At 46.4% G+C, this 27363-nt stretch overlaps 1 protein-coding gene across 6 annotated transcripts in view; it reads right to left on the reverse strand.

Moving 5' to 3' along the window:
* Positions 1-392: 392 nt before the first annotated feature.
* The window catches only part of SORBS1 (sorbin and SH3 domain containing 1), a 262246-nt gene continuing 235275 nt past the window's right edge, over positions 393-27363 (reverse strand). For 5 of the 6 annotated variants that reach the window (XM_084635573.1, XM_084635571.1, XM_084635575.1 and 2 more), the window contains 7 exons: positions 27207-27321; positions 26973-27098; positions 25668-25862; positions 8149-8208; positions 7399-7457; positions 4343-4455; positions 393-2497 (listed from right to left, as the gene is read on the reverse strand). In XM_084635573.1, the coding sequence (XP_084491699.1) occupies positions 2430-2497; positions 4343-4455; positions 7399-7457; positions 8149-8208; positions 25668-25862; positions 26973-27098; positions 27207-27321 (736 nt within the window). In that variant the 3' untranslated portion in view covers positions 393-2429. Of the gene's footprint in view, positions 2498-4342; positions 4456-7398; positions 7590-8148; positions 8209-21683; positions 21798-23212; positions 23966-25667; positions 25863-26972; positions 27099-27206; positions 27322-27363 lie in introns of all 6 variants that reach the window. The other variant, XM_084635576.1, reaches the window with a different exon arrangement.

The following is a 27363-nucleotide window of genomic DNA, read 5'->3' on the forward strand; positions in this document are numbered from 1 at the left end:
CTCAGCCTCTAAAGCTTAGGGACTGGGGGAAAAGGGGTGGAGTGTCAGAGCCCAAGATCCAGCCGGAGCCACAACTTCAAAGGGCTGCCTGCAGAGCTCTAGTACAGCCCCACTAGCTCTGGGTGGCTCCCTGCTGTGGGCATTAGAGACATATCCCCTAGCGGGGCTTTGTCTGAGCACAAGGGTCTACCCCTAGGCAGAGGCCCTGAGTCGGCATGGCACTTAGGCCCAGATGTTTCAAGGCATTTCAGCATTGCAGCGCTGAGCATCACAGCGCCTGATTGAAGAGCCTAAGGCTCATTTTCAAAAGGCCAAAATTCCTTTTGACAGTCAATGGCCACACAACAACTCCCAACAAACTTCAGTAAATAACTTGGACTAGGACCAAAGGAATAATTCAGCCCTTCAATTTATTGTCAAATCATCATCCACTGCAATACGGAACCAAAATCAACACAAAAATAAATTGCGGTTTGTGTGTGTTTGTGTGTGTATATAACTAAAAATGGCAACAGCAACAAAAATAAACCTTTAAATGAGTTGGTTATAGACAGTCAATATCATCACGTTACTTTGTTGGCTAGATTAATTAGGTGTGATCCAGTCCTAGCAAAAGGTCTAAACATTGCCGCAGATAACAAGAATGCAACTCAAAAGCAGAAAATCAAAAACCATAAATAAGATAAGGATTGAAGTTACCCCCACTCCTGCACAAAAATATAATGGTGCTTTGTGTTGTATTTGTATCTGGTTTAGAGTGGATATTTTGTGCTAACACTCTTCATGTGAGCTTACATAGAATTCCTTCATTTAAATAAAAATGAAAAAAGAACAACCTTTCATAACTGCCTTTTTTCCTCCTTCCATTCATTTTGTTTAAATTATTTTTTTCTATACAAGGTAAGTACATTGTCTGTACAAAGTTAAATATACATATTTACAATCATACTTCCGAAGCACTTTGAGTCTTCTCTTCCATTGATCTCAGCGAAAGATAAGTGTTTTTAAACCCAGGAGTATGGCTAATTTATCAAAACGTATTGCAAGTCATGCTAACAGTCAGTTAGTTGCAGTTACTGTTAATCAGTTTGTATAAAAGCATCGGCATAAAAATAGGCATTTTCTATTATTAAATATGGCTGATGCCAAAATAGCAATCTAAACTTTTGCTATTTGTACTGGCAATGTAGGAAGCAGTCTGATGCAACTGGTTTTATCTAGACTTTTTTCTTTTTGAAATAGAATTTCTATCAAAAAGAGCATTAATTTTTGACTTACAGGCAAGTATGTGGGCAAGCTGTGTTTTTTCAAAAAAGTACAAATATATGCAGCTGGTAGTAGCTGTATAAACACAGCTTTACAAATTGGTTTGTCTTGCTAGTTTCATTAGGAGGCAGCCAAAATGTGTGTGTTTAATCAAGAACCACCACCACCAAAAAAAAAGCAAGCTCAGTAATATTTTGCTAGCATCTATCTGAATGTCTACGATAGAATACCAGGAAAAAATAAAGTCTTTATTGCAAAGAGTACACTTCAAAATGTGTGTAGTTATTTAGCACAACATTTAGGGGGAAAACAGCCATGGGATTTGCAAACAGGATCTGTGCCCCCTACATTCTCCATTATTTGTGTTCCATTTTTATAAAATCTGGGTTGATTCCTCATGGAACCCTGTTCGTTTCTATGCACACAATACGCTCACCCATATACACACACAGAAAAACCTGCAGGGGTGGATATTATGAAGCAGAATATTACCAAAGTTGAGGGTATTTTTTTGGCTGATTGCTCTGGATTAAACTGTCAGTTCAAAGCCCCTCCCCATTTGATAGAGTGCTACTTAGTCTAACCACATAAAGCCGTTCTTTGCCAGCCATGTACGTTACGGTGCACATCACAAAGAAAGAATTGAGAATGAAAGTGGGAGGCAGAGTGAAAATTACCTTGCAGATGGGGGTAATCTCAGAGAAAGCCCCCCCCCATTATAGAGAGGGAGCAGCTGCAGAGCTGCATGTTGCTCCAATGCATCACAGTTCCCATTGCTTTTTCTCTCACACAAGCAAAACCTATCACACACTCTATTCTGCTGCTTCCCCCAACTCTGTCTCAGAGGTAAGTACTCAATGAAAAGAATGAAAACTAAGCTCTGTCCTCAGAACTCTTGGGGAGGAGGGGCAAATAACACAAAGGCAGCATTGTAAACTAGAAACTTTGTCTCTTTCCTTCAGCAAACAAGAACAGTAAGCCCAGCGTCACTCAGACCCAGACCTGCACATTCAACCCAGAACTGTACCACATAACCACATCCCATTCCACTTCTCATCTTCTGTTTATTACATTAATAAATTGTCTGATTTCAAAGGTCTTTGCTACTTAAATGTTGTCTGGTAACAAAGCATATTAATCAGCATTGCAGGCGCATGATTGTTTTAGAGGTACAGCAGTTTCACGTAGTTGCCTGGGAAAGTGCCAAACTGTCTTGTTCTCCGAGACGTACCTGTTGGGAAAGAAAATGAGAACGCAATTGAATAAGATGGAGCTACAGGGGAAGGTCACTGGGTTTGGAAATGGAAAGAGCAGCCTGCTTTGTTTGTAAGCCAGACTGGGTACAAATCATTGTTCTTGGCAATGCAGGAGAAGAGGGGTCCTGGTCAAAAATTCTGTTGTTCCTGAATAGAATTAACTGAAACACTTTTGTCACTAACCGCACTCATTTTGTTTTTTAATTTTAATACAGCAATTGTTAGTGCTGGATTGACAGGGCTGTAGCCTACGGGCCAGACTCTGATCTTTGCTACATCCATTTAAATCAGCTGAAATCAATGGAGTGATTTGCCCAGGTGCGATGGAGAGCACAATCTGGGCCTGTGGCCTCAGAACACAATCGGGCCAGGCTTCCATGTGCTTTGCACCCACAGATGGGCCTGAGGTCCAAAGAGCTCATCTCCCATTGCATTGCTTGTGGTCAAACTTACAAAAGAACTCAGCACCCAGCATACTTAGCTCTTTGGAAAATCTGGCCTGGGCACACACAGGTTTCATAGTGTGCCTCAGCCCTGCTCTGGAGGGAAGCCCTGTTACAAGAGAGGGGCTCTCAAGCCTCTCAGGGTATGTCAACACTTGAGTGAGGAGGAGGAGACATAACCATGGCTAGCTCTCCTAGATATAGTACACGGCTGTCTTGAGTGTCTCTCCACCAGGGAAGCTAGGAACGCACTCAGCTGCTAGCTTCTCCCCCCACTCGTGCTGCTGCGCTGCACTCCATTTCTAGCACGCTTGCTCAGTGAGAGCTTGGCAGGTATGTGTCCTCAAACTGCCAAGCACACCCCAGCTTGATGCATGCACATACCCTTGGTCTGTGACCCATTCAGCTCTTGGCATCTCTGCTGAGGCTGCTACCAGGCATGCCAGCTACCATCCCTTTTGGAAATGGGCAGTGCATTGGTGTATTCCTTTTTTCTGCTTAAATGAGAGTCATAATCACCGGCTACTCCGCTGCTCGTCTACCAAACCCTTTCCTTCAAATCATTCGTTAAAATCTGCTTCTCTCAGCAATCACCCCTCTAACACCCTTTTCCTGCTCAGCCCTTCCCCTGTGACTTGGCTTGTTCAGAGCAAGTTCCCTGAGCCAGGGGAAGTGTGTATGAAGTGCAGTGCAGCCCTGCAGCACTGAATCAGTGCGGCAGTACAATTAGAGACGGCCGATTTTCTTCCTTCGAGACTTTTTGATGAAGAATGGCCCTTTTGGGAAACTTAATTTTGCCAAAAGCTTTTTTTTTTTTTTGGTTTAAAATTTTCTGCTGTCTTTAAAAAATAGAAATTTTGAATTTTGGAAATTTGATTTTCTGGACTGTAGGGCTATTTTATTTATTTATTTTATGTTTGTCTCCCCTCCACATATTTCTTCCTCTCCCCTTCCCCCCACCACCAATTTTCCTTTCTCCACTCTCTGTAACATGTCAAAGATTCCTCAACTTTGGAAAAATTCCGGAGTGGCCAAAGAAAAACTGAAATTCTGTAAGTATGCCACCTTTCCAAAACTGGGGAAGTTTTGAAAAGTTACAGAGTAGCAAGAGGAAAAATGAAAAAAATGAAAAAGTTGGTGGGAAAAATCCATCTGCCTGGATATCATTCCTGTATTGTTCTCAGTGGAAAAAATATGGAAAGAGAGGAAATTAAAAATGTTTCAAAAATATTTCATGACAAATTTTGGGAAAAAACCCCAAAACATTGCTCCATTTTGAAGCAATTTCCAAATTTTGACATTTTCCACTATTTCGCATTTTTTACTGCCTATAATAATAATAATAATAATAATAAAATAAACATAGGATGCACTCACCCACAAACCAGCCGTCGTCGCATTTCTCCATGACATCTACAATATCTCCATCCCTTAGCTCCAGCTCATCGTCGTTCTGGGGAATATAGCTGTACAGGGCTTGATAGCTAAGTCTAAAAGCCAAGAGAGGGAGAGAGATGTTACAAATTATTCAGTGAATTCTGCGGACATCCAGTCATGTCCAATACACACTGCATTTTGAAAAGCTACCACATGTTTATTGTAAGTCCTATTGTGGAGTCCAAAAACAATTGTAAACCACCTGTGCTGCTAAAGCAGGGCTAGGCATTGTCACGCGAACACAGTCCCCATGAAGGAACAATGGTACAGCTGCACTGCAAGGAGCATCCCAAAGAAGGAACTGGGATTAGGAAGCCACAACTTCCTCTTTGTTCCGTCCTTACTCCCAGGGAGTACTGCTGGTAGAACCAAGACTCCACCATTCCCCACCTCCTCCAAATTCTGGGTATATCCACTTCTGCCCTGGGCAGAACGGGAGTTCATTTGCTTGCCCAGGCCTCTAGTCATATTCCATTGCACACCGAGTGTCCTGGTGCCTCACTGAAATGCCTTTGAGAAAGGTTCGCTTTGTACACAGCAACTGTTTGAAGAAGAGTATAGACAGGAGAAATCAGGGACCAAATTCTGCTGAGATACACACATGCGCCTCCACTGCAACCAAGATGGAGCCTGTGGGTTTGGAGATGAAGCTGATCCAAGCCCATAGCTCTGAGCAACCCCCGGAGCTTTGAGTGAAGTTTGGCTCCAGTTCCCAGCCTTGTGGCTCAGCCCTGCCTCTCCTTGGGAGTGAAATCGGTGCTGGTGATAGGTGCCAAATGTCCAGCCCTGGAGACTCTAGTCCTCAAGTTCTCCAGACACTAGGCTGGTGGGAAGCACAAGCTCCTTTGATGCTGCCCCATCAATGGACTTCAATCACAAATGTTTATCAAGGAGTTAGAGAGTAGTTTTGGCTGAGAGTTTCAAAGCCATCTAGGGGATTTAGATACACAATCCCCATTGATATTAATGGAAGTTATGTGTTTAAATGCCCTAGGCCAGTGGTTCTCAACCAGGAGTACGTGTACCCCTAGGGTACGCAGAGGTCTTCCAGGGGGTACTCAACTCATCTAGAACAGTGTTTCTCAACCTTGGGGTGGCAGCCCCCATAGGGTTGCCAACTTTGGCTGGATGAATTCCTGGAGATTTCATCTCATGATATAATCTTTAATTAAAGACGAATCTTTAATTCCTGGAGATTCCAGGACAATCCTAGCCGCCACGGTGGTCATGGGATCGCAAATGCTGGGGTGGCATTAGGGGATGGTAAGTAGGGCAACTGCTTGGGGCCCCACGCCACAGGGGTCCCCGCAAAGCTAAGTTACATGCTTCAGCCCCACCACCTGGGGCTCGAGCTTCAGACAAGGCTCACAAGTGGAAAAACAAGCTCAAGTATCACACTGAACTGTAAGTACAATATTTATATTCCAATGGATTTATTTTATAATTGTATGGTAAAAATGAGAAAGTCAGCAATGTTTCGGTACTAGTGTGCTGTGACACTTTCGTGTTTTTATATCTGATTTTGGAAGCATGTAGTTTTAAATGAGGTGAAACTTGGGGTATGCAAGACAAAATCAGATTCCTGAAAGGGGTACAGTCGTCTGGAGAGGTTGAGAACCACTGCCCTAGGCAGCTTTGGGAATTTCAGCATTAGTCGCTAAGCCCATTCAGTCCTTGGTTTCTCTGTGGACACTGCCAAAGAGGGCCTATTGATGCCAGTGTAAGAGCGGCTATATTGTGCTGTGAACAACTAGCCACCTAGGAGCTACTGTGAACCCACCAACTCATTTCCGATGAGTCAGATGGTAGGCACCAATCTAGGCTGCATTTGAACCAGAGACCTTCAGGAGAAAGTAGCAGGTTATGGAGTCTAATTCCCTGCACTAGCAGTCCCACCAGGACATGATACTTTCTATGCATTTAGCACCAAATTGTCCACTCTAATTAACCATGTCCCACCCACCATCTGCCTTGTGTCACACCTCTCTTGCCCTTGTCCCTCTTTATCTGGGCAACATCTATCTTAGGGGCTGATCCTGCAGTCACTCACTGCTGGGCATGAGGCTTCCTGTCATGAGTCCTACACCCTGTAGGAAGTATATGCAGGAGTGTGATTCTTAATTGTGAGATCTCTCGAGCAGCAGCTGGGAAGCTGATTCAGATCCTGTGTATGTACGATATACTGACCATTTACCCTGTGCTAATTTCCATTATGCTTTGAAGGACTGTATTACTTTACAAAAAGAAAAGGAGTACTTGTGGCACCTTAGAGACTAACCAATTTATTTGAGCATGAGCTTTCGTGAGCTACAGCTCACTTCGTAGCTCACGAAAGCTCATGCTCAAATAAATTGGTTAGTCTCTAAGGTGCCACAAGTATTCCTTTTCTTTTTGCGAATACAGACTAACACGGCTGTTACTCTGAAACCTGTCATATTACTTTACAAGCTTCCTCAAGCACGTCATTCTGTCTCCATGCATTGGTATGATGGGCCCGATTTGCTTTGCTCCTTGGGTAGTTTTTTACCCCTGTGCAAAGCATTACCCACTCAGGATGCTCGTGCTCCCACTTCTACACAGGTGAAAATGACTTCACAAGGCAGTGAAGAATCAGGCCCCCTGGCCAAAAACTTGGGACATAGTTTTTCCCTCCACCTGTGTGTAAGAAACAAGGATTCAAGCTGCAGAAAGAGAAGATGTAGTACTGTCCATCCCAAGCATTCCAAAACCCCAAATCAGGGCACCCCAGTCATGTACGAGCAGCATATTGTGCCCGGTGCTGTATAAACACAGGGGTCCTGTTTTCAGGCTTTTCGCTGCAATGATGAGGGCTAGAAACTTCCTTCCTTATTTTTTTAATGAAAGCTGACACTATTGCATAATCACATGCCTCCAGGGCCTGGAGTTTTAAAGAAAACACCAAATAATGCCACACTTAACAGCACATGACAGATGCAAACCAGGCCCCGGGAGAGAGGGCAACCAGAGCCACTTACATGTCTCCTGGTGTTTGACTCCTGTCAGGGCTGGCTCCTTGTTGATGTGCTTGAGGTTGCTGAGAAATGATTAGAGATGGTTTATTGTCATTAGAGGCCACCGTGTGGCGAGAGTCAAGAGGCTGAGAAATAGCACTGCAGTAATGAACAGACTTTTCTGCAATGTTTATGATCTCATTGCAAACTGCTTCCTGCGTGGTAGGCAGCATTGACATCCACGGAACACCCATAGAACAGTCAACAAGGAATGGGGGGGAGGGAAAAATAGACAGGAAGAGATGGGACATTCCAGATGCAGCACATAAGTCCAGTCAAACAAAAGAGTTGTAGATCCAGGTAAATATCCAGGAAGTGGAGTGCAGAAGGGATCCAGGTGTAAGCATGGAAAAACAGGCAATACAGAAGAATTTGGAACTTAGTTGGAAGATTTGTTTAAAAAAAACACACAATAGCATAAGAGGTTGCAATTAGTCAGCAGTGGCACCATTGCAATCGCTACAGTTGGAATACGAGAACACACACTCCAGTCATGCACTACTCATTTAACTCTAGTCCACTACAGACAATGCCATTATACCAGTTCCATGTTGGCTCTGGTAGTTTTTCTAGACGCTAAATTCTATTTCTCCATTACAAATACAATGATATCTAGATTTTTTTGTGACTAAGAAAGCAGCTGGCAGCTTTAAATTCTATGAAGGCGTTACTGTCTGTCTATGACTGTGCATCTGATTGAAACAGTGGCCTTACCACATAGCTCTTTTCAGACTCTGTGAGATCTGGTCCTGCTCTCAGTGAATGGTGAGAAGGCTGTGTGATCACCAAGCAAATTATAAGGAAGACATTTTAGCAGAAGTTACATCGGTCAGAATAAAAATTAAAAAATGAGGCACAGAAAACCAAACAAAGCACAAAACCACCCACCGCCACTTGATTCAGACAATAGGATTTTCTAAACAGGGGACATTGGAGAGTACAGCAATGCAATTGCATTGCAGCAGCATGTGTACTGCAAAGGGTAACAGAATGGCAAAAAAATTCAAGGGTTAGCATAGGCAACTAGAGGAGGAGATGAAAAGATGAGATGCAGCTAGAGACACAGATGGCAAACAGCATTGCATTGAATTCCTGTAGGGGAAAAAGACATGAACAGAAGCACAAGTGTCAGACCTTTAGGCCAAAGACCCTAATGAAAAAGGACATTGCCATTATCTCTGGAAAGGCCCTTGGAGACATTTAGGATCAGGGAAAATGACAGCTCAGCTGCCTCCTAAAGAAGAGTGGGCCAGATCCTCAGCTGGTGTAAACTGATGCAGAGCAGCTGAAGTCACTCCAAGTGCACCACTGTCATAGGTGCGGGAACTGGGGGCGCGGGGGGTGCTGAAGCACCCCCAGTTTTTGTGTGGGGTCCTGCCTGCCACCCTGCGCCCAGGGTCCTGTGCTGCTGGCCCCACACCTGGGTCCTGACTCCTGGCTGCAGGACCTGCGCCTGGAGCTCTGTTCTTGGCCCCGCGCCTGGGGACTCAGCTCCTGGCTGCTGCCGGCCCCGTGCCCAGGGCTCTGTTCATGGCCTGCCACTTGGAAGCATGCGAGGTCCCCGCTGCCGCCGGCCCCACGCTGGAGGCTCTGCTCCCGGCCTCACACGTGAGGTCCCAGCCTTGGCCCCCTTACCCTTGTCTGCGTCCCCTCTCCCCCCTCCGAGCCCTGGCCCCCAACTCTGGGGTGTGGGGGAGGGTACAGACAGGAGTAAGGGAAGAGGTGAGGTAAAAAGTTTGGCGTGGGGACCACTGGCTTTCAGCAGCCCCACACTAAAAAATGTTCCAGCACCACTGGCCATTGTCACTGCATGGGAGCTACACTGATTGACACTAGGTGAGGGTCTGAGCTGTCACATGAATTCCAAGAATGCAGCAGCCTTTCAGAGGGACCAGTGCTTCTGAACAGAGATGGGCCTGGACCCAACCCCGACATCCACACACACCCAAGCTTTAGAGCCATTCTGAACACTGCCACCTAGGTGCATCTTTTCTTCCGCATTGCTCCTTCTCCACCTCCCCCCACCACCTCCCCACTGGAGAGCCATTCCCATGCCCTAGATTACTTTCAAGAAAATGCAGCTTGTCTGGAGACTCTCAAGGTACACGCAACTGGATGGAACATGAAAGAAATCCCACTACAAATATTTGCATTTACACTGCAATCTTGCATTTTTTACACACTCAGAACTCCTAAGGAAAGCAGTGGGCATACTGCCTGTGCAAGAAGTGCAGGACTCGTCCTCTGTAGGGCTACTATTCTAGTCTGCAATACAGATGGGTTGCCTAGGATAAGGAATGTTGCCACTTTACTGAGCTTTCAGTAAAATGCTAGACCCAAATCTTTTTCCAGAGGGTCCATTTCACTCTTTCCCCGTATTTTTTGTTCATTTCTGTGCACTCTCTGCACTGCTGAGTTCTCTAAAGGCCTTGGTGTGCTTGCAGCTCAGGAGAAAGGCTCTTCACGGCATTTCCATACAGAGTGGAGGGAGGAAATACAGAACTTAATGGATGGCAGGAGATTTCCAGTTTGAGTTTGGACACTCAAGAGACTCAGCTAGTTCAGAGGAGCATAGCGGGGCTAACCTCAGCCATGGGGTAGCTCCCTTGAAGTTTCTGTGAACATGAGCTCCAATCTTCTGGAGGTTCCCCCATTGCTACATCAAAGACTAAAGTATCCTCTCCCAGTTCCTTCATCTTAAGGTCCCTGACCAGTATGCCCACCCCATCACAATGCAGCCAGAAATCTACTCCAGTCAATCTGTCTCTCTGGGGATTAATAATTACTCCTGGATCATTTTGCTCAGAAACTATTTGTTTTGACTTTGTATGTTTCAGTAGAGAGAAAATAGAAAGCGATTGGGATGGTCTTACCACAATGGAATTAGAGCTCATGGCATTTATTGGGTAGTCTGAAATTGTTACAGGACTTTTGGAAGTCATTCCTGCATCAGTCCTCAAAGGCTAATAGGATGATTAGAAAGTCAAAATTAATATTCTGTAAAGGAATTCAATATAGTACATCAAAGGCAAAGAAATCAGAGTTAACTGAGGAGAGAAAAGCTGATTTTCATGGCTATGGAACATGGTTTGATTCAGGAAAACTCAGGTCTGTCCCATCCTAATACATTCCTTGCTGGAAATGCCCCTTAAGACCATAAAATAGTAAGACCCATGTAAATGGACTCACAGGGAGTTGCACTGGTGCATATACATATACACTGTAATTATATATATTATGTTTATACACTTACACCTGGATCCCTTCTGCACTGGCACATATATAAACATCTGGCTCGCCTCCCACCATGCACTTTCAGAATCTGATCATTCATCCCCTCCATAGCAAAGGCCTGGTGAAATTAGTGGGCATCTGTTCCTTGATCTCAATAGGACTTGGGCCAAAAGTGGAGGTGATGAGCTGGCCCTAACTCAGGATTTGCCCAGCATGGCCCATGGCGGTACAGCTGGGAATAATGTGACGAGAAGGAGAAAAGGAAAATGTGGACTGAACTGCAGGGAGAACCACTGGATTGTGGGATAATCTCCCAATGGTAGGAATGGAAACCCCAATTTGCTGCGATAGTAAAACTAGACAGGCACAAGCCTGGGCAATATAGCATAAGGACCCATCCCCAGCTGGCAGGCAGTGCGGGAGGGAAGAGAACGAGGCGACCTAAGAGGTAGAGATTTTAAGGCCAGAAGGGACCCCTGTGACCATCTCGTCTGGACCCCCTGAGTAACACAGGCCAGAGAGCTGCCCCACATAATACCTAGAACAGAGCTCTTAGAAAAATATCCAATCTCAAGTTAAAAATGGTCAGTGATGGAAAATCCACCATGACCCTTGGGAAATTGTTCCAGTAGTTAATGACCCTCACTGTTAAAAATGTACATTTTATTTCCAGTCTGAATTTATCTAGCTTTAATTTCCAGCCATTGGATTGTGTTAGACCTCTCTCTGCTAGATGGAAAATCCCATTATTAAATACTTGTTCCCCATGTAGATACTTATAGACTGTAATCTAGCCATTCCTTAACCTCCTCTGTGTTAAACTAAAAAAATTGAGCTCTTTGAGTCTATCACTACAAGGCATATTTTCTAATCCTTTAATCATTCTCGTGGCTCTTCTCTGAAACCTCTCCAATTCATCAACATCCTTCTTGAATTGTGGGCACCGGATCTTGTCATCTCTACTTTCTGGAGGGGCGGGGGGAGAAGGGGAATGTTTATATAATCACATTGCTGTCCAACAAATGACCCTGCCACCGTGGTTTTGTATTCAAATGGTCAACATATTTTAAAAGAAAAAAGATTTTGTAAAACCAAAATACCAATACATTGGGGATGCGGGGGGGGGGGAGGGGGGCTGCAAGGTCTCATCTAAAGCTCTTTGAAGTCCACAGAAGGACTGTGGTGGGCTTTGGATCAGACCCTAGGACTAGCTCTATGGTAGAATTTTTTTTCCAAAATGTTCCCGTGCTACCATGGCATGGGCAGGCATTTTAACCACAGTTTCATGCAGCCCTTCTTTGAGCTTAGAAACACAGGGGGCCAGACAGAAACCTGTCTACACTAGTGCTCCTGCTGCTGCTTCCACTGGTAGAGCTCAACTGGTGGCAGCAAAAGTGGGAAACTGTAGGGAAAAAAAATCTTAGTGTGGACAGAGCTTTAGGTAACAAATGAAACATAGCTGAATGGGATCCATGGGGCCACATGCCAGATACAAATCATGCGCTCATTCCACCACACTGTATGTTGTGTCGCCATTTCCATCAATGCAAAGTGGGTGAAAATCATCTCCATACAGATTTGCTAGTGTTTGACACCCACATCGCACTGGTGGAAATGACTATATAGGCTATGATTCATTTACACTACAGTCCCTCTGCACTCTCAGAGTGGTGTAAAGGGGCCTCAGTGTAAATTAGAATCAGTATCACAAGTTGAAATGCAAAGGAGGCTCTGGCTGGCCTAGATAGATAGATAGATAGATACATTTATGTAAAACCCTTTCACCTGTTACTAGATGTGCTTAGATGTTGTTAGATGTTTGGCTGTGTGTGTGTTCCCTCTGTGTGCTGCCTCAGTCCTGTGCAGACAGCTGGCATGGTAGACCTTGAGCGAACCGTTAAGGGACAAAGGCACCCAGCCAGGTTTACTGTCAAGAAGCATGGTACTAGTATCCTGCAGACTCTAACGGACCACTAAAACATGTATGTCCATAACAATGGACCAGCTCAGTGAATGGCGGGACTTTCCGTTCCTCCCTAGGCCAGACAAAGAGACTCCCTCTGAGATACACCTTTATATCCCAGTACAAACAGTTAGTACTGCCTCTCTGACATAGTTAGTTACTGCCACCGATGTGGCTAGTTATCACATTATCTGTACATGATGGTTCGATCAAAACATCTCTATTACGTACTGTCATCCTAACCTTATCTTTTAGGAGGGGTCAGTGTGTTCCTATTATTCTTGGGGAATGTTTTTGTACCATCCTTGGGATGTTCTGGTATCACTTGATATCGGGATGTGTTTGCATGAGTACTCTGTGCTTAGCACTTCTTAGGAATGTGTATTTCTGCAATATCAGCCCTGTTCTTGCCAGATTCTGTTGGCAGGTCCTGCCTTATACTAGGCCTCTGATACAAGGGCTTATGTCTCAGGCTCTCTTGCCACTACATTCCCCCGCTTTTTGTCTTTTTATGGGGAGGATGTTTACCCATCGTCCTGGAAAAGTATAATGCATGGACTGAAGGTGGTTCAGTGAGCTAAACACTGTTATGGGGCCCCTTTACTTTCCCATCCACACATTCATGCCCCATGTGTCCCTTAGTCTGCACATTCCCTCATGCGACTGATGGACAGATTTTATTTTCCAATTGTTATTAGTCCCTTATAGTGGGCCTGGGAATATTAGATCCGGGACTTTGATTGAGGAATGTAGTTTTATGATTGAACCTTGGGGGCACTCCCAGATAATTAATACATATGAATAATATGGATATGAGATATATATCCATATACACTACAAATATATATATATTTATTATATATACAAATATATATATATATACAAATATATATATATTTGTAGTGTATATGGATATATATGTATGTAAGGTAAGTGGGGAAATACAAGGAGGATGGCGCAACAGGGGAGGCCACCTGATTCATACTGAGAAAGGGCAATCGGCTAGTTATCTTACGTGCCTGTACATGAAAGCAAGAAGCCTGGGAAACAAGCAGGAAGAATTGGAAGTCCTGGCACAGTCAAGGAACTATGATGTGATTGGAATAAGAGAGACATGGTAGGGTAACTCACTTGACTGGAGCACTGTCATGGATGGGTATAGACTGTTCAGGAAGGACAGGCCGGGGAGAAAAGGTGGAGGAGTTGCACTGGATGTAAGAGAGCAGAATGATTGCTCAGAGCTTCAGTATGAAACTGGAGAAAACCCTGTTGAGAGTCTTTGGGTTAAGTTTAGAGGCAAGAGCAACAAGGGTGATGTTGTGGTGGGAGTCTGCTATAGACCACCAGACCAGGAGGATGAGGTAGACAAGGCTTTCTTTGGACAACTAATAGAAGTTTCCAGATCACAGGCCCTGGTTCTCATGGGGAACTTCAATCGCCCTGACATCTGCTGGGAGAGCAATTCAGCAGTGCACAGACAATCCAGGAAGTTTTTGGAAAGTGTTGGGGACAACTTCCTGGTGCAAGTGCTGGAGGAACCAACTAAGGGCCATGTGTGATGGTGCCCCCCATAAGGCTTTATGGAAATATGCTTATGAATATTTGACATAACTAAAATATGTTCTATGCTACATATGCCATGTGATACATCTGTGTAAAGGTTATAATCTACTGAATCTATTAATCCTATTTGTATGCATGTATCATTTTTGTATTCGAAGTTATGAATACTGGCTGTGTACTGGCTTGATTTCTGAATAACCTTAGTAGAGCATTTGGTCAGTTTCTGGAGAAAGGAATTCGCAAAGTTAAGTGCCCAATCAAGAAGCACTGAAGGAACAATGCATCTTGGAATGCTCCAATCCACATAAGAAGTCTTCCTGGAGACATTCAAGGTGCCATGTGGACAATGGCTTCTGCCTGTAAAAATTGTGAGACATGCATGGACATGTGACTTGCCCAGGTGACTCCAGAACTCCATCTTGGAGCTGGACTTTGCATAGGTGAGAGGAGGGGGTCTGCACCCACAAGAGAAAGTCTATTTAAGCCCGTGGGAGACCCCTCCATTTTGTCTTCAGTTGGCTAAGGAGATAGCCTCTCCAACCCCAAGGATACCTGAAAGAAACTGGAACAAAGGACAGTAACTCCGGGGGTGTGAGTGCTTACTGGACCCAGACTAGAAGGAAGCTAGTCTGTAAAAGAGAGCTTACTGGAACTGGTGAGGTTTTTATCTGTATTCAGTTTGATTAGACATAGACTTGCGTGTTTTATTTTATTTTGCTTGGTAATTCACTTTGTTCTGTCTGTTACTACTTGGAACTACTTAAATCCTACTTTCTGTATTTAATAAAATCACTTTTTACTTAATAATTAACCCAGAGTATGTATTAATACTTGGGGGTGCAAACAGCTGTGCATATCTCTCTATCAGTGTTATAGGAGGCAAACAATTTATGAGTTTACCTTGTATAAGCTTTATACAGGGTAAAACGGATATATTTAGGGTTAATAATATAGGGTTAGAACAGGTTAAGGACTATTTAGAAAAGCTGGACATGCACAAGTCCATGGGGCCAGATACAATGCATCCGAGGGTGCTGAGGGAGTTGGCTGATGTGATTGCAGAGCAATTAGCCATTATCTTTGAAAACTCGTGGCGAGCAGGGGAGGTCCCGGACAATTGGAAAAAGGCAAATATAGTGCAGTGCCCATCTTTAAAAAAGGGAAGGAGAATTGGGGGAATTACAGACTGGTCAGCCTCACCCGGCAAAATCATGGAGCAGGTCCTAAAGGAATGCATTTTGAAGCACTTGGAGGAGAGGAAGGTGATCAGGAACAGTCAACATGGATTCACCAAGGGCAAGTCATGCCTGACCAACCTGATTGCCTTCTATGATGAGATAACTGGCGCTGTGGATATGGGGAAAGCAGTGGATGTGATATACCTTGACTTTATGAAAGCTTTTGATACGGTCTCCCACAGTATTCTTGCCAGCAAGTTAAAGAAGTATGGATTGGATGAATGGACTATAAGGTGGATAGAAAGCTGGCTAGATCATTGGGCTCAACGGGTAGTTTTCAACAAACTCGATGTCTAGTTGGCAGCTGGTATCAAGCAGAGTGCCCCAGGGGTCAGTCCTGGGGCCGGTTTTGTTCCAGATCTTCATTAATGACCTGGATGATGGGATGGATTGGTAGGAGAGCTATGGGGAGAGGTAGATATGCTGGAGAGTAGGGATAGGGTCCAGAGCGACCTAGATAAATTGGAGGATTGGGCCAAAAGAAATCTGATGAGGTTCAACATGGACAAGTGACCTGCACTTGAGATGGAAGAACCCCATGCACTCCTACAGGCTGGGGACCAACTGGCTAAGCGGCAGTTCTGTAGAAAAGGACCTGGGGATTAGAGTGGATGAGAAGCTGGATACGAGTCAACAGTCTGCCCTTGTTGCCAAGAAGGCTAACGGGATATTGGGCTGTATCAGTAGGAGCATTGCCAGGAGATTGAGGGAAGTGATTATTCCCCTCTATTCGGCATTAGTGAGGCCACATCTGGAGTACTGCGTACAGTTTTGGGCCCCCCACTACAAAAAGGATGTGGACAAATTGGAGAGAGTGCAGCAGAGGGCAACGAAAATGATTGGGTGATGGGGCACATGACTTATGAGAAGAGGCTGAGGGAAGTGCGCTTATTTAGTCTGCAGATGAGAAGATGAGGGGGGATTTGATAGCAGCCTTCAACTATCTGAACGGGGGTTCCAAGGAGGATGGATCTCGGCTGTTCTCAGTGGTAGCAGATGACAGAACAAGGAGCAATAGTCTCAAATTGAAGTGTGGGAGGTCTAGGTTGATTATTAGGAAAAACTATTTCACTAGGAGGGTGATGAAGCACTGGAATGGGTTACCTAGGGAGGGGGTGGAATCTCCATCCTTAGAGGTTTTTAAGGCAAAGTCCTGGCTGGAATGATTTAGTTGGGGTTGCTCCTGCTTTGAGCAGGAGGTCGGACTAGATGACCTCCTGAGGTCTCTTCAAAGCCTAACCTTCTATGATTCGGTGTATGTGTACATATAATACCACCTTATGTTCAAGCATAACAATAATTTTTCAATCTGGTGTTGTAGTTTGGCCCCTTTACTTTGGTGCTGCATATAGCAACACACTGGTGACCACCGACTACTGATCTGGTAAGTAAGCGAGCTGTCCTCTGTAGGAATCGCAATCTAACATGACAGAAAACCACCAGCTAGAGAACCCCCTTAGCCCCTCCCTGCAAATCCCACTTAGTGCAATAAGGTACGGATGTGCAGTAAGGGTAACCTATAACATGAATAAACAGTACTACGTGGGGCTGGGGCGGCACACAGAGGGAACACACACACAGAGGGGACTGTAAATTTATGTAGAATTTGGCCCATTTTAATGTATTGAGTTAGTACTAGAGATAGGAGTGAACCAGAACCCCAGGCCAAACAGCCCCACATGTGAGAGGGTCTGACATCTGGAACAAAACTTGGCTTTGAATTTCACAATTAAGAGCTGCTCTCTAGAATGAGCTCAACTGGGACTGCAAACTGAAAAACACCCACAAACATTGAGGATGAGCAGTGTCGAAACTGAGGTCCAAACCTGGATCTGCATTCTGTAGCTCAGTTTAATTTCTGCTAAGAGCTCGTCTATATGAGGATATATACCATCATTACTACTGGTATAACTCCCACCTGTGGACACTGATCCAGAACAACAGTGGCCTTTTTTCGGTTTTACTTATGTCACTTTTATAATTATACCAGTATAGGAACGCCAGAACATTTCCTCACATGGACAAGACTTAGTGCTTTTAGCATTCAGTTAAAAATAATAGAAGGCCAGATTTGGAAACTGGCCCATGAGTTGGTGCCTACAATTCTGCTCATGCGAACAGTGTCTCCACAAGCCATTCAGGTAATGGGATATCTATTTGTGCATACAAATGTGCTAACTGCACCCTAAGTAACTGCCCACAAACTTGGAGGGCAGGTTGAGGCCTCTCATAATGCAATGCATAATTTTAACTTGATCCTCACAATGCTGTAGTTGTCATGGCATATGGAATAAAAATGTTGGCTTGATAACCCCCCGAAAAGGACATCAAAGTCATATTATCAGCAGGGCAGAAAATCATAAATAAAACAGCATCAGTTCAGAGTTTAGTCTAAAAGTGCATCCTTAGCTTTATCATTTTGTGATCACATCCTGTTCTCGCTCTCTCTTTCTCTCACATACACATGGGGAAACACACACACACACACACACACAGAGCTATCCCTTGGGTACAGTGAATTGGGGCGCCTGCCCCAGGCCCTGCGCTTTGTGGGGGCCCACGGGTGGGGAGATGAGGTGGATGGGTGAGCGGGGTGAGGAGGCGAACAGGGAGGTGAGCAGGGGGAAGCGAGGAGGAGCCCCCCTAACAGAACCTCGCCCTTCCCCAGCGTCTCCTGCCCACTGGCAGGCCCTGCCGATCAGCACCTCCCACTCCCTCCCAGCACCTACCACAGATCAGCTGTTTCGCAGCGCCAGGAGGCACTGCAGGGGAGAGGGAGGAGCAAGGGTGCAGCGTGCTCAGGGGTGGGGGCGGAACTGGGTGGGGAAGAAGCAGGGCAGGAAGAAGCAGAGTTGGGGTGGGGCCTTGGGGGAAGGGGTGGAATGGGGGTGGGGCCTGGGCGGAGCCAAGGGGAGCACCCCCCGGCAGATAGGTGCTAAGTTTCTAATGTCCCGGGCCCCGCACCTCCCTAGGGACAGCCCTGCACACACACACATACACACACACACACAGCTCCCAGTAGGGATGAGTGAATTAAATGCCAGGAGAAAACACAAACCCACACGTAAATTGCAAATTTTGATTTTTTAAAATCTGAACTAGAACAAACCCACCCTTAGGGCCAGGTACTTGGAATCTAAATCAAAATGGTAAATTCTGGGGGATGGGACTGGGACGGTGGCTGTTTAATGAACATTTGCCCATTTAAAGTCCTTGTCCCCAGGGGAAATGGGGACAGAGGTGAGCGAAGGGCAAATCATAGGCTAAACTCCATACTTCACCCTCAAAGAGCAGCTGATGATCAGGGAAATGACTAAAAATGGCAACAGGTGTCCAGATTCATACTCCATCCATGAATTCTGGATCAAATTTGCACACTTTACAGGTGAAAACAAGATTGTTTCCCAACAACCAGCACCCCACACTAGCCTTTGCAAAGAGTGTGCTTTCTCCTTCATACATTGCCAGCCAGTGGAAGTGAGCTGGAAGTATACTGATGTGTAAACAGACTAGAATACCTCTTACTCCTTTCGGAGGAATAGAGAGGAGGGGGTATCAGCTGTTCAGTGCTGACACTGAGCTGTTTATGTTACAACAGTATTAACACTGGCTCCTTTGGTAGTGTTTGTAGGGAATTTGAGTGTTAGTGGGTGCCACAGAACCAGCTGAAAAACCAGGCTGGACATTAGCAACTATGCCAGAAACACTCTCCCCTCAACACAAAGCAATCAAACCAATAATCACAGAATTAGCCACCCACTGTCCTACAGATGTAAGCCAGATCCAAAACTCTGGATGCAAACACGTACAAACCCCATGCCCCTAACTTTGGGCCACTTGAAATCTGATCCTGAAGTTTACAAGGCCCCCCTACCTTCCTAATGTGCTGAGCCAGAACTCCAGGTTCTAACAGGTCCTAACAGCTTTAAGTGTTCCCACTCCAGCTCTGAACGCTGCAGCCTGAGCCCATCTTTACTGGCCCATACCAGAAAAAGGTGGTTAGTAACTTTTGGAAGCAAATAAAAAACAACCTCTATAAAACCATCTTCTTGATACATTACATCCCTCTTACTCAGAGATGGATTAAGATTTACTGGGGCCCTGGGCACAAAGAACATTTGAGCCCCCCACACCCAGGTACAGGGCCCCACCCCCTGCTCCTCCTCTTCCTCCCCAAGGCCCTGGCCAGGCTGGAAGTGGGAGACAGACGGTAGCAAAAGCTTCCCAGGGATCCCGGGCCACCTACCCTGGGTGGTGGGCCCTGGGGGGCAGGGACACGGACTGGGGGTTACTCTTGGGCACGCTGGCCCCCTGCCCAGGGCAGGTGGAGGGTCTGGGGCTCCCCACAGTGCACAGGTGCCAGCTTCCTCCAGCCTCTGGGGGTGCTCAACCCCCTGCTCTGACCCAGGCCTTGCCCCCTTCCCCCAATCCCCCACCCCGATTCTTCTCACCCAGTTCCACCCCCTCCCTGAGTGGGCCCCTTTCCCGCGCCTCCCTCTCCCCTCAGCACCTCCTGCATGTTGCAGAACAGTTGATCGCGGTGGGTGGAAGGCACTGGGGGGTGGGGAGGCTGCTGGTGGTTGCAAAGCACCTGCTAATTTTTTTCCCTGGGTGCTCCAGCTGGTTGCAGTGAGCAGCAAGAAGTACCTCTGGCAGAATAGCCCCCTTGCGCTGCACAGAATGCCCCTCGGAGGTAACAGTCAGAGCTGCCGGCTCGCAGGAAAACAAAACCTCCTGTGAGCCCCATAGACAGCCCAGTGATGGGAGAGGGAACCAGAGGCTAGTCCCGCTCACCAAGCACTCTTGGTTACACATGGGCAATCTAATGAAGGCAGTGGGGTTAGGGCTGTGTGGGGCTCACCTGGGGGCAGGACCCAAAGGTGATGGGGAAAGGGGAGGATGTGGCTGCACATGGGTCACCTGAGGGTGTGACCTGAAGGTGACAGGACAGTTGGTGTGGGGACCAGAGGTCAGGATGTGGCCTGCTGAATCATTCCTGCTGGTGATGCTACAAGGCTGGGAATACCTTCGCATGACTCCCAGCTCCTGGGGAGTTTGAGGCATTCGTGCCACTGAGACAATAAGTGAGTACAGGACCCCGTGAGGTGGGTTTGACCGTCACTCACCAGAACAGAGCTGTGCAGTGAGTCACCGTTTGCTGGTGCTGTCATGGGGAGCCGCAAGGTCCTGCTCAGCGGGAGCACAGGGAAGGAGCGTCAGTCCCTGACAGAGAATACCGAGCAAGGAAGGGACAAGGCAAGCCCTTGCAAAGGCTCCTTCCAGCCCAGATGCTGCTCGTCCTCATCCCCTGCATGAGCATCTTGTGCCCAGATGAGGTGCCAGTACCAGGGCATGGCTGAGCACTGCCACCAAGAGGCAGACTGTGGTTGCTGATGGAGACCACAGCTTCCAGCAAACCCAGGGTAGCAAGTTTGGGGCCTGGGAGACCTGCGGGGGGAACCTGAGACCCAAGTCTCCTGGAGAACGATGGGGTGAGCCCAGGGAATGGGGCGGAAGTCTGGAGTGAGGGGAGGAGACTCAGCGGGTGGGGATGGGAGCAGGGGGTAGGGGAGCAGGGGAAGAGGTGCCTGGGAGAGCTCTATGTGGGGGAGTGTGGAGGGGGGAATTTAGGCACCCTCCTATCTACCACAGCTGGGCAGCTTCCAGCCTGGCCAGGGGTGGAGCCTCAAGGGGAAGAGAAGGAGCAGGGCCCTTGGTGGGGGGAGAGGAGAAGCTGGGGGTGGGGCCAGAGTTCCAGCACTCCTGAGGGGGCCCATAAATTGGCTGGGGTTCCTGGGCACGGGCCCCATTGGCCCATGCAGTAATCCACCACTGCTCTTACTAATTAGGCTACTGATTCCTCCAGGGACTGACCACAGCAACTCCAACTGAAATTCACCATAGCTACAGGCACTCAGGATCTGACAGGATCAAATATGTCCTAAGCTAACACTTCAGAGGAACTTAGGGCCAGAGCCTCAGCTAGTGTAAATCAGCTTAGTTCCATTGACTTCAACAAAGCTACACTGACATACAGCCACTGAAGATTTCACCCACGCTGCTTAGTCCATCATTTCCACAGTGCCTGGAACTAACTTTAAATAACCCATTAACAGGCTCACTGTATTAAAGACAGCAGAGGTACTTCACCTGTGAAATCAACATATGGACAAGCAATCACATGACAAACTAATGACAATAGGATGGAAACAGCTCCAAGCCATAGAATAATTATCACCAACAATGGTTACCTGGGGCATTCTGACCCTGCGTGTAAGTCTAGGAGGTGGTTGTACTGTGACAGCAGAGGAAGAAAGTGCAGAGGAAGAGAGAAGAGCAGATGAAGAGAATGAAGTGTCTGCAGTCTTTTAAAGGAAAGAAAAGTTGGTCAGCGAAATGCATGATTTCTTATCAGAATCACTGCTATCATCTTTTGTGATACGAGCATCCTTTATATATACACTTAAATTTGGTGCACACATTGCAAACATCACTCCATGCACGAGACAACACACCTTTCTAGCTTATCCTTCTTTGCTTACAACTGTACTGCATTTTAAAATACGCAGAATGTTAAGCTTTTGTTAAGCTGCTGGCAATACATAAAGATGCTAAACTATATGCTTTTGTAAAGCTTAGATACAATTTTGGTTAAGATCCTGGTTAATTTCATATTAAAAAATATAATTTGGCAGCATGGAACACAATCTCAGAAGGCATTTTTCCCTCTCTTGTTTAATTCTGACCCAGATTTTATGTTGCATCAAGATCATCTTGATACAGGAAAGGGGAAAGGAGTCAGTTCCAAACCTCTCATTTTGAAGCTGCCAAAGCTACAGCCTGGGTGTAAGCAAGAACAACTGAGGGGGCATCTGTAACTTACTCCAGCTGGTTATGGTCTCCAAGGGACCATAAATGAGTCGAGATTTGGCAGAGTGGGGGGTGCTGAAGCCAACTATGCCACCTCCTGCTAGTTGAGAGCTCCCCTAAGATTCCTCTGTCCTTTTCATGGAGCATAGCTTGCTCTTCAGCTAGAAGTGTATATATAATTTTAAATAACTGACTCACTCTTGGGAGAAAACACTACTGGCTTTAATTCTTATTTGCACTAAAGTCCTTTTATCCCACTCTGGCAGTGTAAAGGGGTGTTACAGTGGGTATTAGTGACATTTACATAAAGGGACGTGTAGGGTAAATGAGAATCGGGCCCACTGAGTTTGTTACAAGAAAAAGTGACTCCTGCACTTTAACTAGGTGGCTGTGCAAATATACAGACCCCGGCTAGAGGTTCACAGCACCTCAGGCTCCATTAGGATGAGAACAGCATAGGTGCTTTCTCTAACTAGGATTAAATTTATGCTTCAGGGCATAAACTGATCACTAGTTAGGGTAAGGAAGGAATTCCCTGTAGTCCATTGTTTTTGTACAGGGAGGTGAATTGCATGGAGGCTGTGTTATGCCTTCTTCTGCCACATCTAGTAATGACTACTGATTGGGCCAGGATAGCAGACTAGACGAGGCTTTGGAATATTTGGCAAGGCAATTCCTACTTTCATGCCTATTCTCAACTAACTCTTGCTACATCCTTGCTGAATCCACTTCTAGGCCATTTTAGCCCTCTGCATGCTGGAGACGGTATTGCTAACAGCCACTAGCTAGCTACAGTCCATAAAGGGATAGGCAACAGCTACTGGCTCTGTGCGGCCAGCTGAGCAGTAAGGATTTGAACACACAAGTAAGCGTAGGGTTTCAGAATAGCATACACATGCAGGAGAAGTACCTTGTTTGCTCTGCTTCGAATCTCTCTCAGTTCACCTGTCCTTGTGCCTCTTTTCTCAGCATTATTTCCCTGCTCAGTAGTGATTAGCTCCTGACATAATTGGCTTTCCCCAAAGGAAGCAAAGGGTCTCTTTTCTGGGCTCATACTCTTGTCTAGATTTGATGTTTTCAGGCAACCCTTCACAGAGGTCTCGGGCATGGGATTAGAGCCTTTGTCTGTCTCCTTCCAACCCTCCCTCTCACTGTTTCTGCAGCCTTCTCTATTATTTTGGACCTTGGTTTGATTACCAATGATGTCACTGAGCTCAGAGAGGAAGCTCTCGGGTCTCCCAACAATTGAGTGAGGGGTCTGACAGCTGCTCAGGTTGGGGGGAGGGCAGCCAACAAACTTTTCTTCACTTTGCGGAGTGGTATGACTGAAAGCGTGAGCAGAGGACGGTGGCCTGGAGGGGAAAGATGGCAGTGTGGATATAATGGACAGTGGCGTGGAGGAGCCCGAAAGGTTAGAATGGTGAAGGCTAACAGAGGGGGAGGGGCTGGCTGCAGCTGAGGGTGAGAGATAGTCGATGGGACAGAGACAGTCTTCGGGGACAGGAGGCAATGCAGGGGTTATGACAGGAGTACTGCTAGGAGACACTCCCACAGTCAGGGAAATCCACTCCGTGGTGATTGCCTGCACCTCTGGAGACAGGGTGTGGCGTGAGAAAGGCAAAGGTGGAGGAGTTGGTGTATGGAGCAGCTCAGAGCCAGGAGACTTAAAGGAAAGAAAAGGAAAAAAAGATAGAAATAAGCCAAATGACAAGGAAAAGTACAAAATTCTCAAACACACGTGAAGGCAGTGGGGAAATGAAGAGTGAGTGCAGGAAAGCAGGCGACACAGCATGGAGGATAAACTCTCGCTGGGGGCTTCATGCAGACTGCGAATCCTTACTCACACTGAGTAGTACCTTGCCCCTCAGTTACTGGAGCCGTGGGGCTGCTGAAGGAGCCAGCATTACTACAAGGCAGGGAGCATCCCGGGAGTTGGCTCTTTGATTTTAAAGCAAGTTCTAGGTTTATGAAGCTGGAACAAAGATGGGCTGAACTCTGCCCTTGTGTGGGGGTGCAGGGCTCTTGGCCATGATGGGCTTAGAGCTTTCCCTGATCATATGTGCGCACCAGCCATGCTTTGCAGGAAACAAGAACGAAAGGAAGAAAACAACTGCTTTTACTGAGAGAATTAACAGAACTGCTGAAAAAACAAAGAAAGGGTGTGTACAGGACTTCCAAACCAAGGGAAAAGCTGGCAGCAAGGCGGCAGCAGGCATGCCATGGCAACATAGGATGTGCCAGGCCCACACATACTGAAGCTAAGTTGAGATTCACTTTTTCAGGGAACCCCAAGAAAGCAAGCACTGTCTCCTCTTCACTTAATGGCAAGGAACAGAAATACCTGCTAATAAGACCACTAAAGGAAGACAAGGACAAAGACACTGACTGTAGCCCTGAAATTTCCAATCCTTCTCTAGTCTCTGTTGCATGCCCCAACCTCCTGACTCTCCTTCCCCAGCATTACGCACTGGAAGGTATTGTTGTGTATGTTGAACAGAACCAGCTAACACCTTCTCTTCCCTCCTTCACCCAGGGACTCAGGCCCTGCGTCTGCACATATCATGTATGTGCTTAACTTTAAAGCAAAAATGTTTGCAGGCACAGGGTGAAATGTATCAAAGGCTATAGAGCCCCACAGCCAGTTCTGGATCTGAGATTGCCACTACAAACAGGACAGACTGCAATCCCAAACTGCCACCGGCCGCTGTCTCTGTGATGAATTTAATTCCCCAGTTTTGCGCTCCTAAAGGGGTCAGACTGGCAGGCCCTAGAGACTCAAGCCTTCCATTTAGCTACTGACCATGTACAGCATGGGCAATGGTAACTCAGGCCTCCGACACACTGTCCTGCCTAGCTGTCTCAGCCCTAAGCTGGAGTTGCTATGTGGAGGGATAATTTAGACCTTGATCTAAATCCCATTGAAATTGATGGAAGGACTGCCGCTGACCCCTTTGTCTCAATACCCTTTTAATCAAACAGGATGCCCATCAAAGTGATGGTTTGACTTGCGTAGGCACCGGTCTCATCAAACTGGACCAAAGTCACTGATTTATCCCCACAAAGGCACTGAAATTCACTCAACTTGCTATCCTTGCCAACCTAGCCAAGGTTCAACCTGTGATCAGAGATGAAATGCTTTCTGTTCTGTCCCAGTCCTCCCAGCCACTCAGTCTTTCTGGTAAACGAAGTGTAACCCCTTCGGCTCAGCTTTCCCTGGGCCGGTACAATGGGAGCAAACTGGACGGGACAGATGGTGCTGCTGCACAGTACACCCTAACCTTGGCTGGGGATTTCTTCCTGCACATAAATGACTGCGGCCTATTGTTCTGTAAGGTCTAGTAACTGGCTACATCCAGTCTGGGTACCTGCGGGGAAGCCGTTGTGCTGCGATTAGGTGAGTGAGACATCGGCAGCTCAGGGTAATCAACAGCATTCTTCACTAGTGGCCGCTTGAGCACGTCCACGTAAGTGACAGGGAAGATGCCTTGGCGGTTGGTGCCAGAGATTTTCCCTTCATACCAGTTCTCATCAACACGCCGAATCACCGTGATCCTTTCGCCCTGCAGGAGAGAACCATCACATAGCACTGATGCTAACCCAGTGTGTAAACCTGCAGCACAGGAGATGAGAGCCCTCGCCCCAGTTGAATTCAAGCCCTCTGTGGCATGTAGCCCCACCCTCCTTGACATGGCAGCATGTTTCTGAGTTCAGCTGACTGGGGAGGTTCACCTGTCCTGAAGCTAGCTCAGGCTGTCTGCAGACTCAGGCAGGCAGCAGTTACTCTTGGGTCACATTTAACAGAGTTTCTTTGCATCCAGGATGCAAGAAACATTTTTTTAATATGAAAGCTGAGGTTCTGATCTCATTGTGTGACTCCCAGAGCAGAGTCCCCAAGCCTTGCCCCCAATCCTCTTCCCTTCTGTTCTGCTTTCAAAACACACAAGAAAGACTTTTGAATCCTGATCATAAACTGCAAGCTCCAACCTTGAATAAAATGAAAAAGACAATAGGGAACATGGAATTTTAATATCAACACACGTGCAACCATCTGCCAGGTTTGAGATGGAGAAATTTTGCTGTTTAAGGTACTTTAATAAATGCGTTTAGTTCTGCTCTGAAAAGTGACTGTGAAAATGGCACCTGCTTACTCCCTGTCTGCATTCATTGCCTTACGTGGGCACTACAGTAACACAGATATGTGTTCACTTCTGTTCACTCTTGTGAGCTGGTTTGGCTCAGCAATGCTATGGGAGAACAAGCTAGTCAGTAATTCATCAATGGAAAGTTAATGTTCCCAGTGCAGAGTCACATTCTGCACCTGATTTTACACCCATGCAACCCCAGTGATGATAATGGGGCTAAACAGGTGTCCCTCAAGGCCTAATTTAGCATGCAGAACCACAGCACCAGCACGGCACCCATGCTAGTCCCTCTGGAGTGGGAATATAGCACGCGCGTGCTTTCTTGGATATAGACAGCCTCCCTGCAAAACACTCATCACAATCAACTATGGTGATGGGTGCTGAATAAAACCCCCAAGGATTAGATTAAGCTAATTAGATTATTCTAACATGCACAAAATGGTTGCCAATTTTAGTGGATCATCTCCTTTGAAATGATGCACCATCTGGTTTGTTTTGATAAATGCTTTCACCCAATGAGGGTCCTACCTTTCTGAATGACATTTCCACTCGAGTATCCCCATTAAAGTTAAATTTAGCAACAGCATCTCCGTACTCCAATACTTGCATTGCGGCAAGCTTTTGGGGCTGGGCTTTTTCAGCGGGCGGAAGTAGCTGAAAGAAAGAAATGAAGTCCAATGACCCATCAGGAGCCCACAAGCGGGTTGCTCTCAGGAGGAGCTGTGGCTCTGGAATGAGAGCATTTCAAAAGGAAAGAGGTACCTCTATGTAGGAGCGTGGGAAGATGCCGACTCTGCCATGGTGTTCTCCTTCATACCAGTTCTGGTCAATCTGCTTGTAAATGTACACAATGTCTCCTTTTTGAAGAGGAAGTTCCCTGTTAACAACACATTGGTTACAGCTGAACTGAATACTGTCC

This window comes from Lepidochelys olivacea (assembly GCF_965140295.1).
Source record: "Lepidochelys olivacea isolate rLepOli2 genome assembly, chromosome: 7".
In the NCBI taxonomy this organism is placed as follows: domain Eukaryota; kingdom Metazoa; phylum Chordata; order Testudines; family Cheloniidae; genus Lepidochelys; species Lepidochelys olivacea.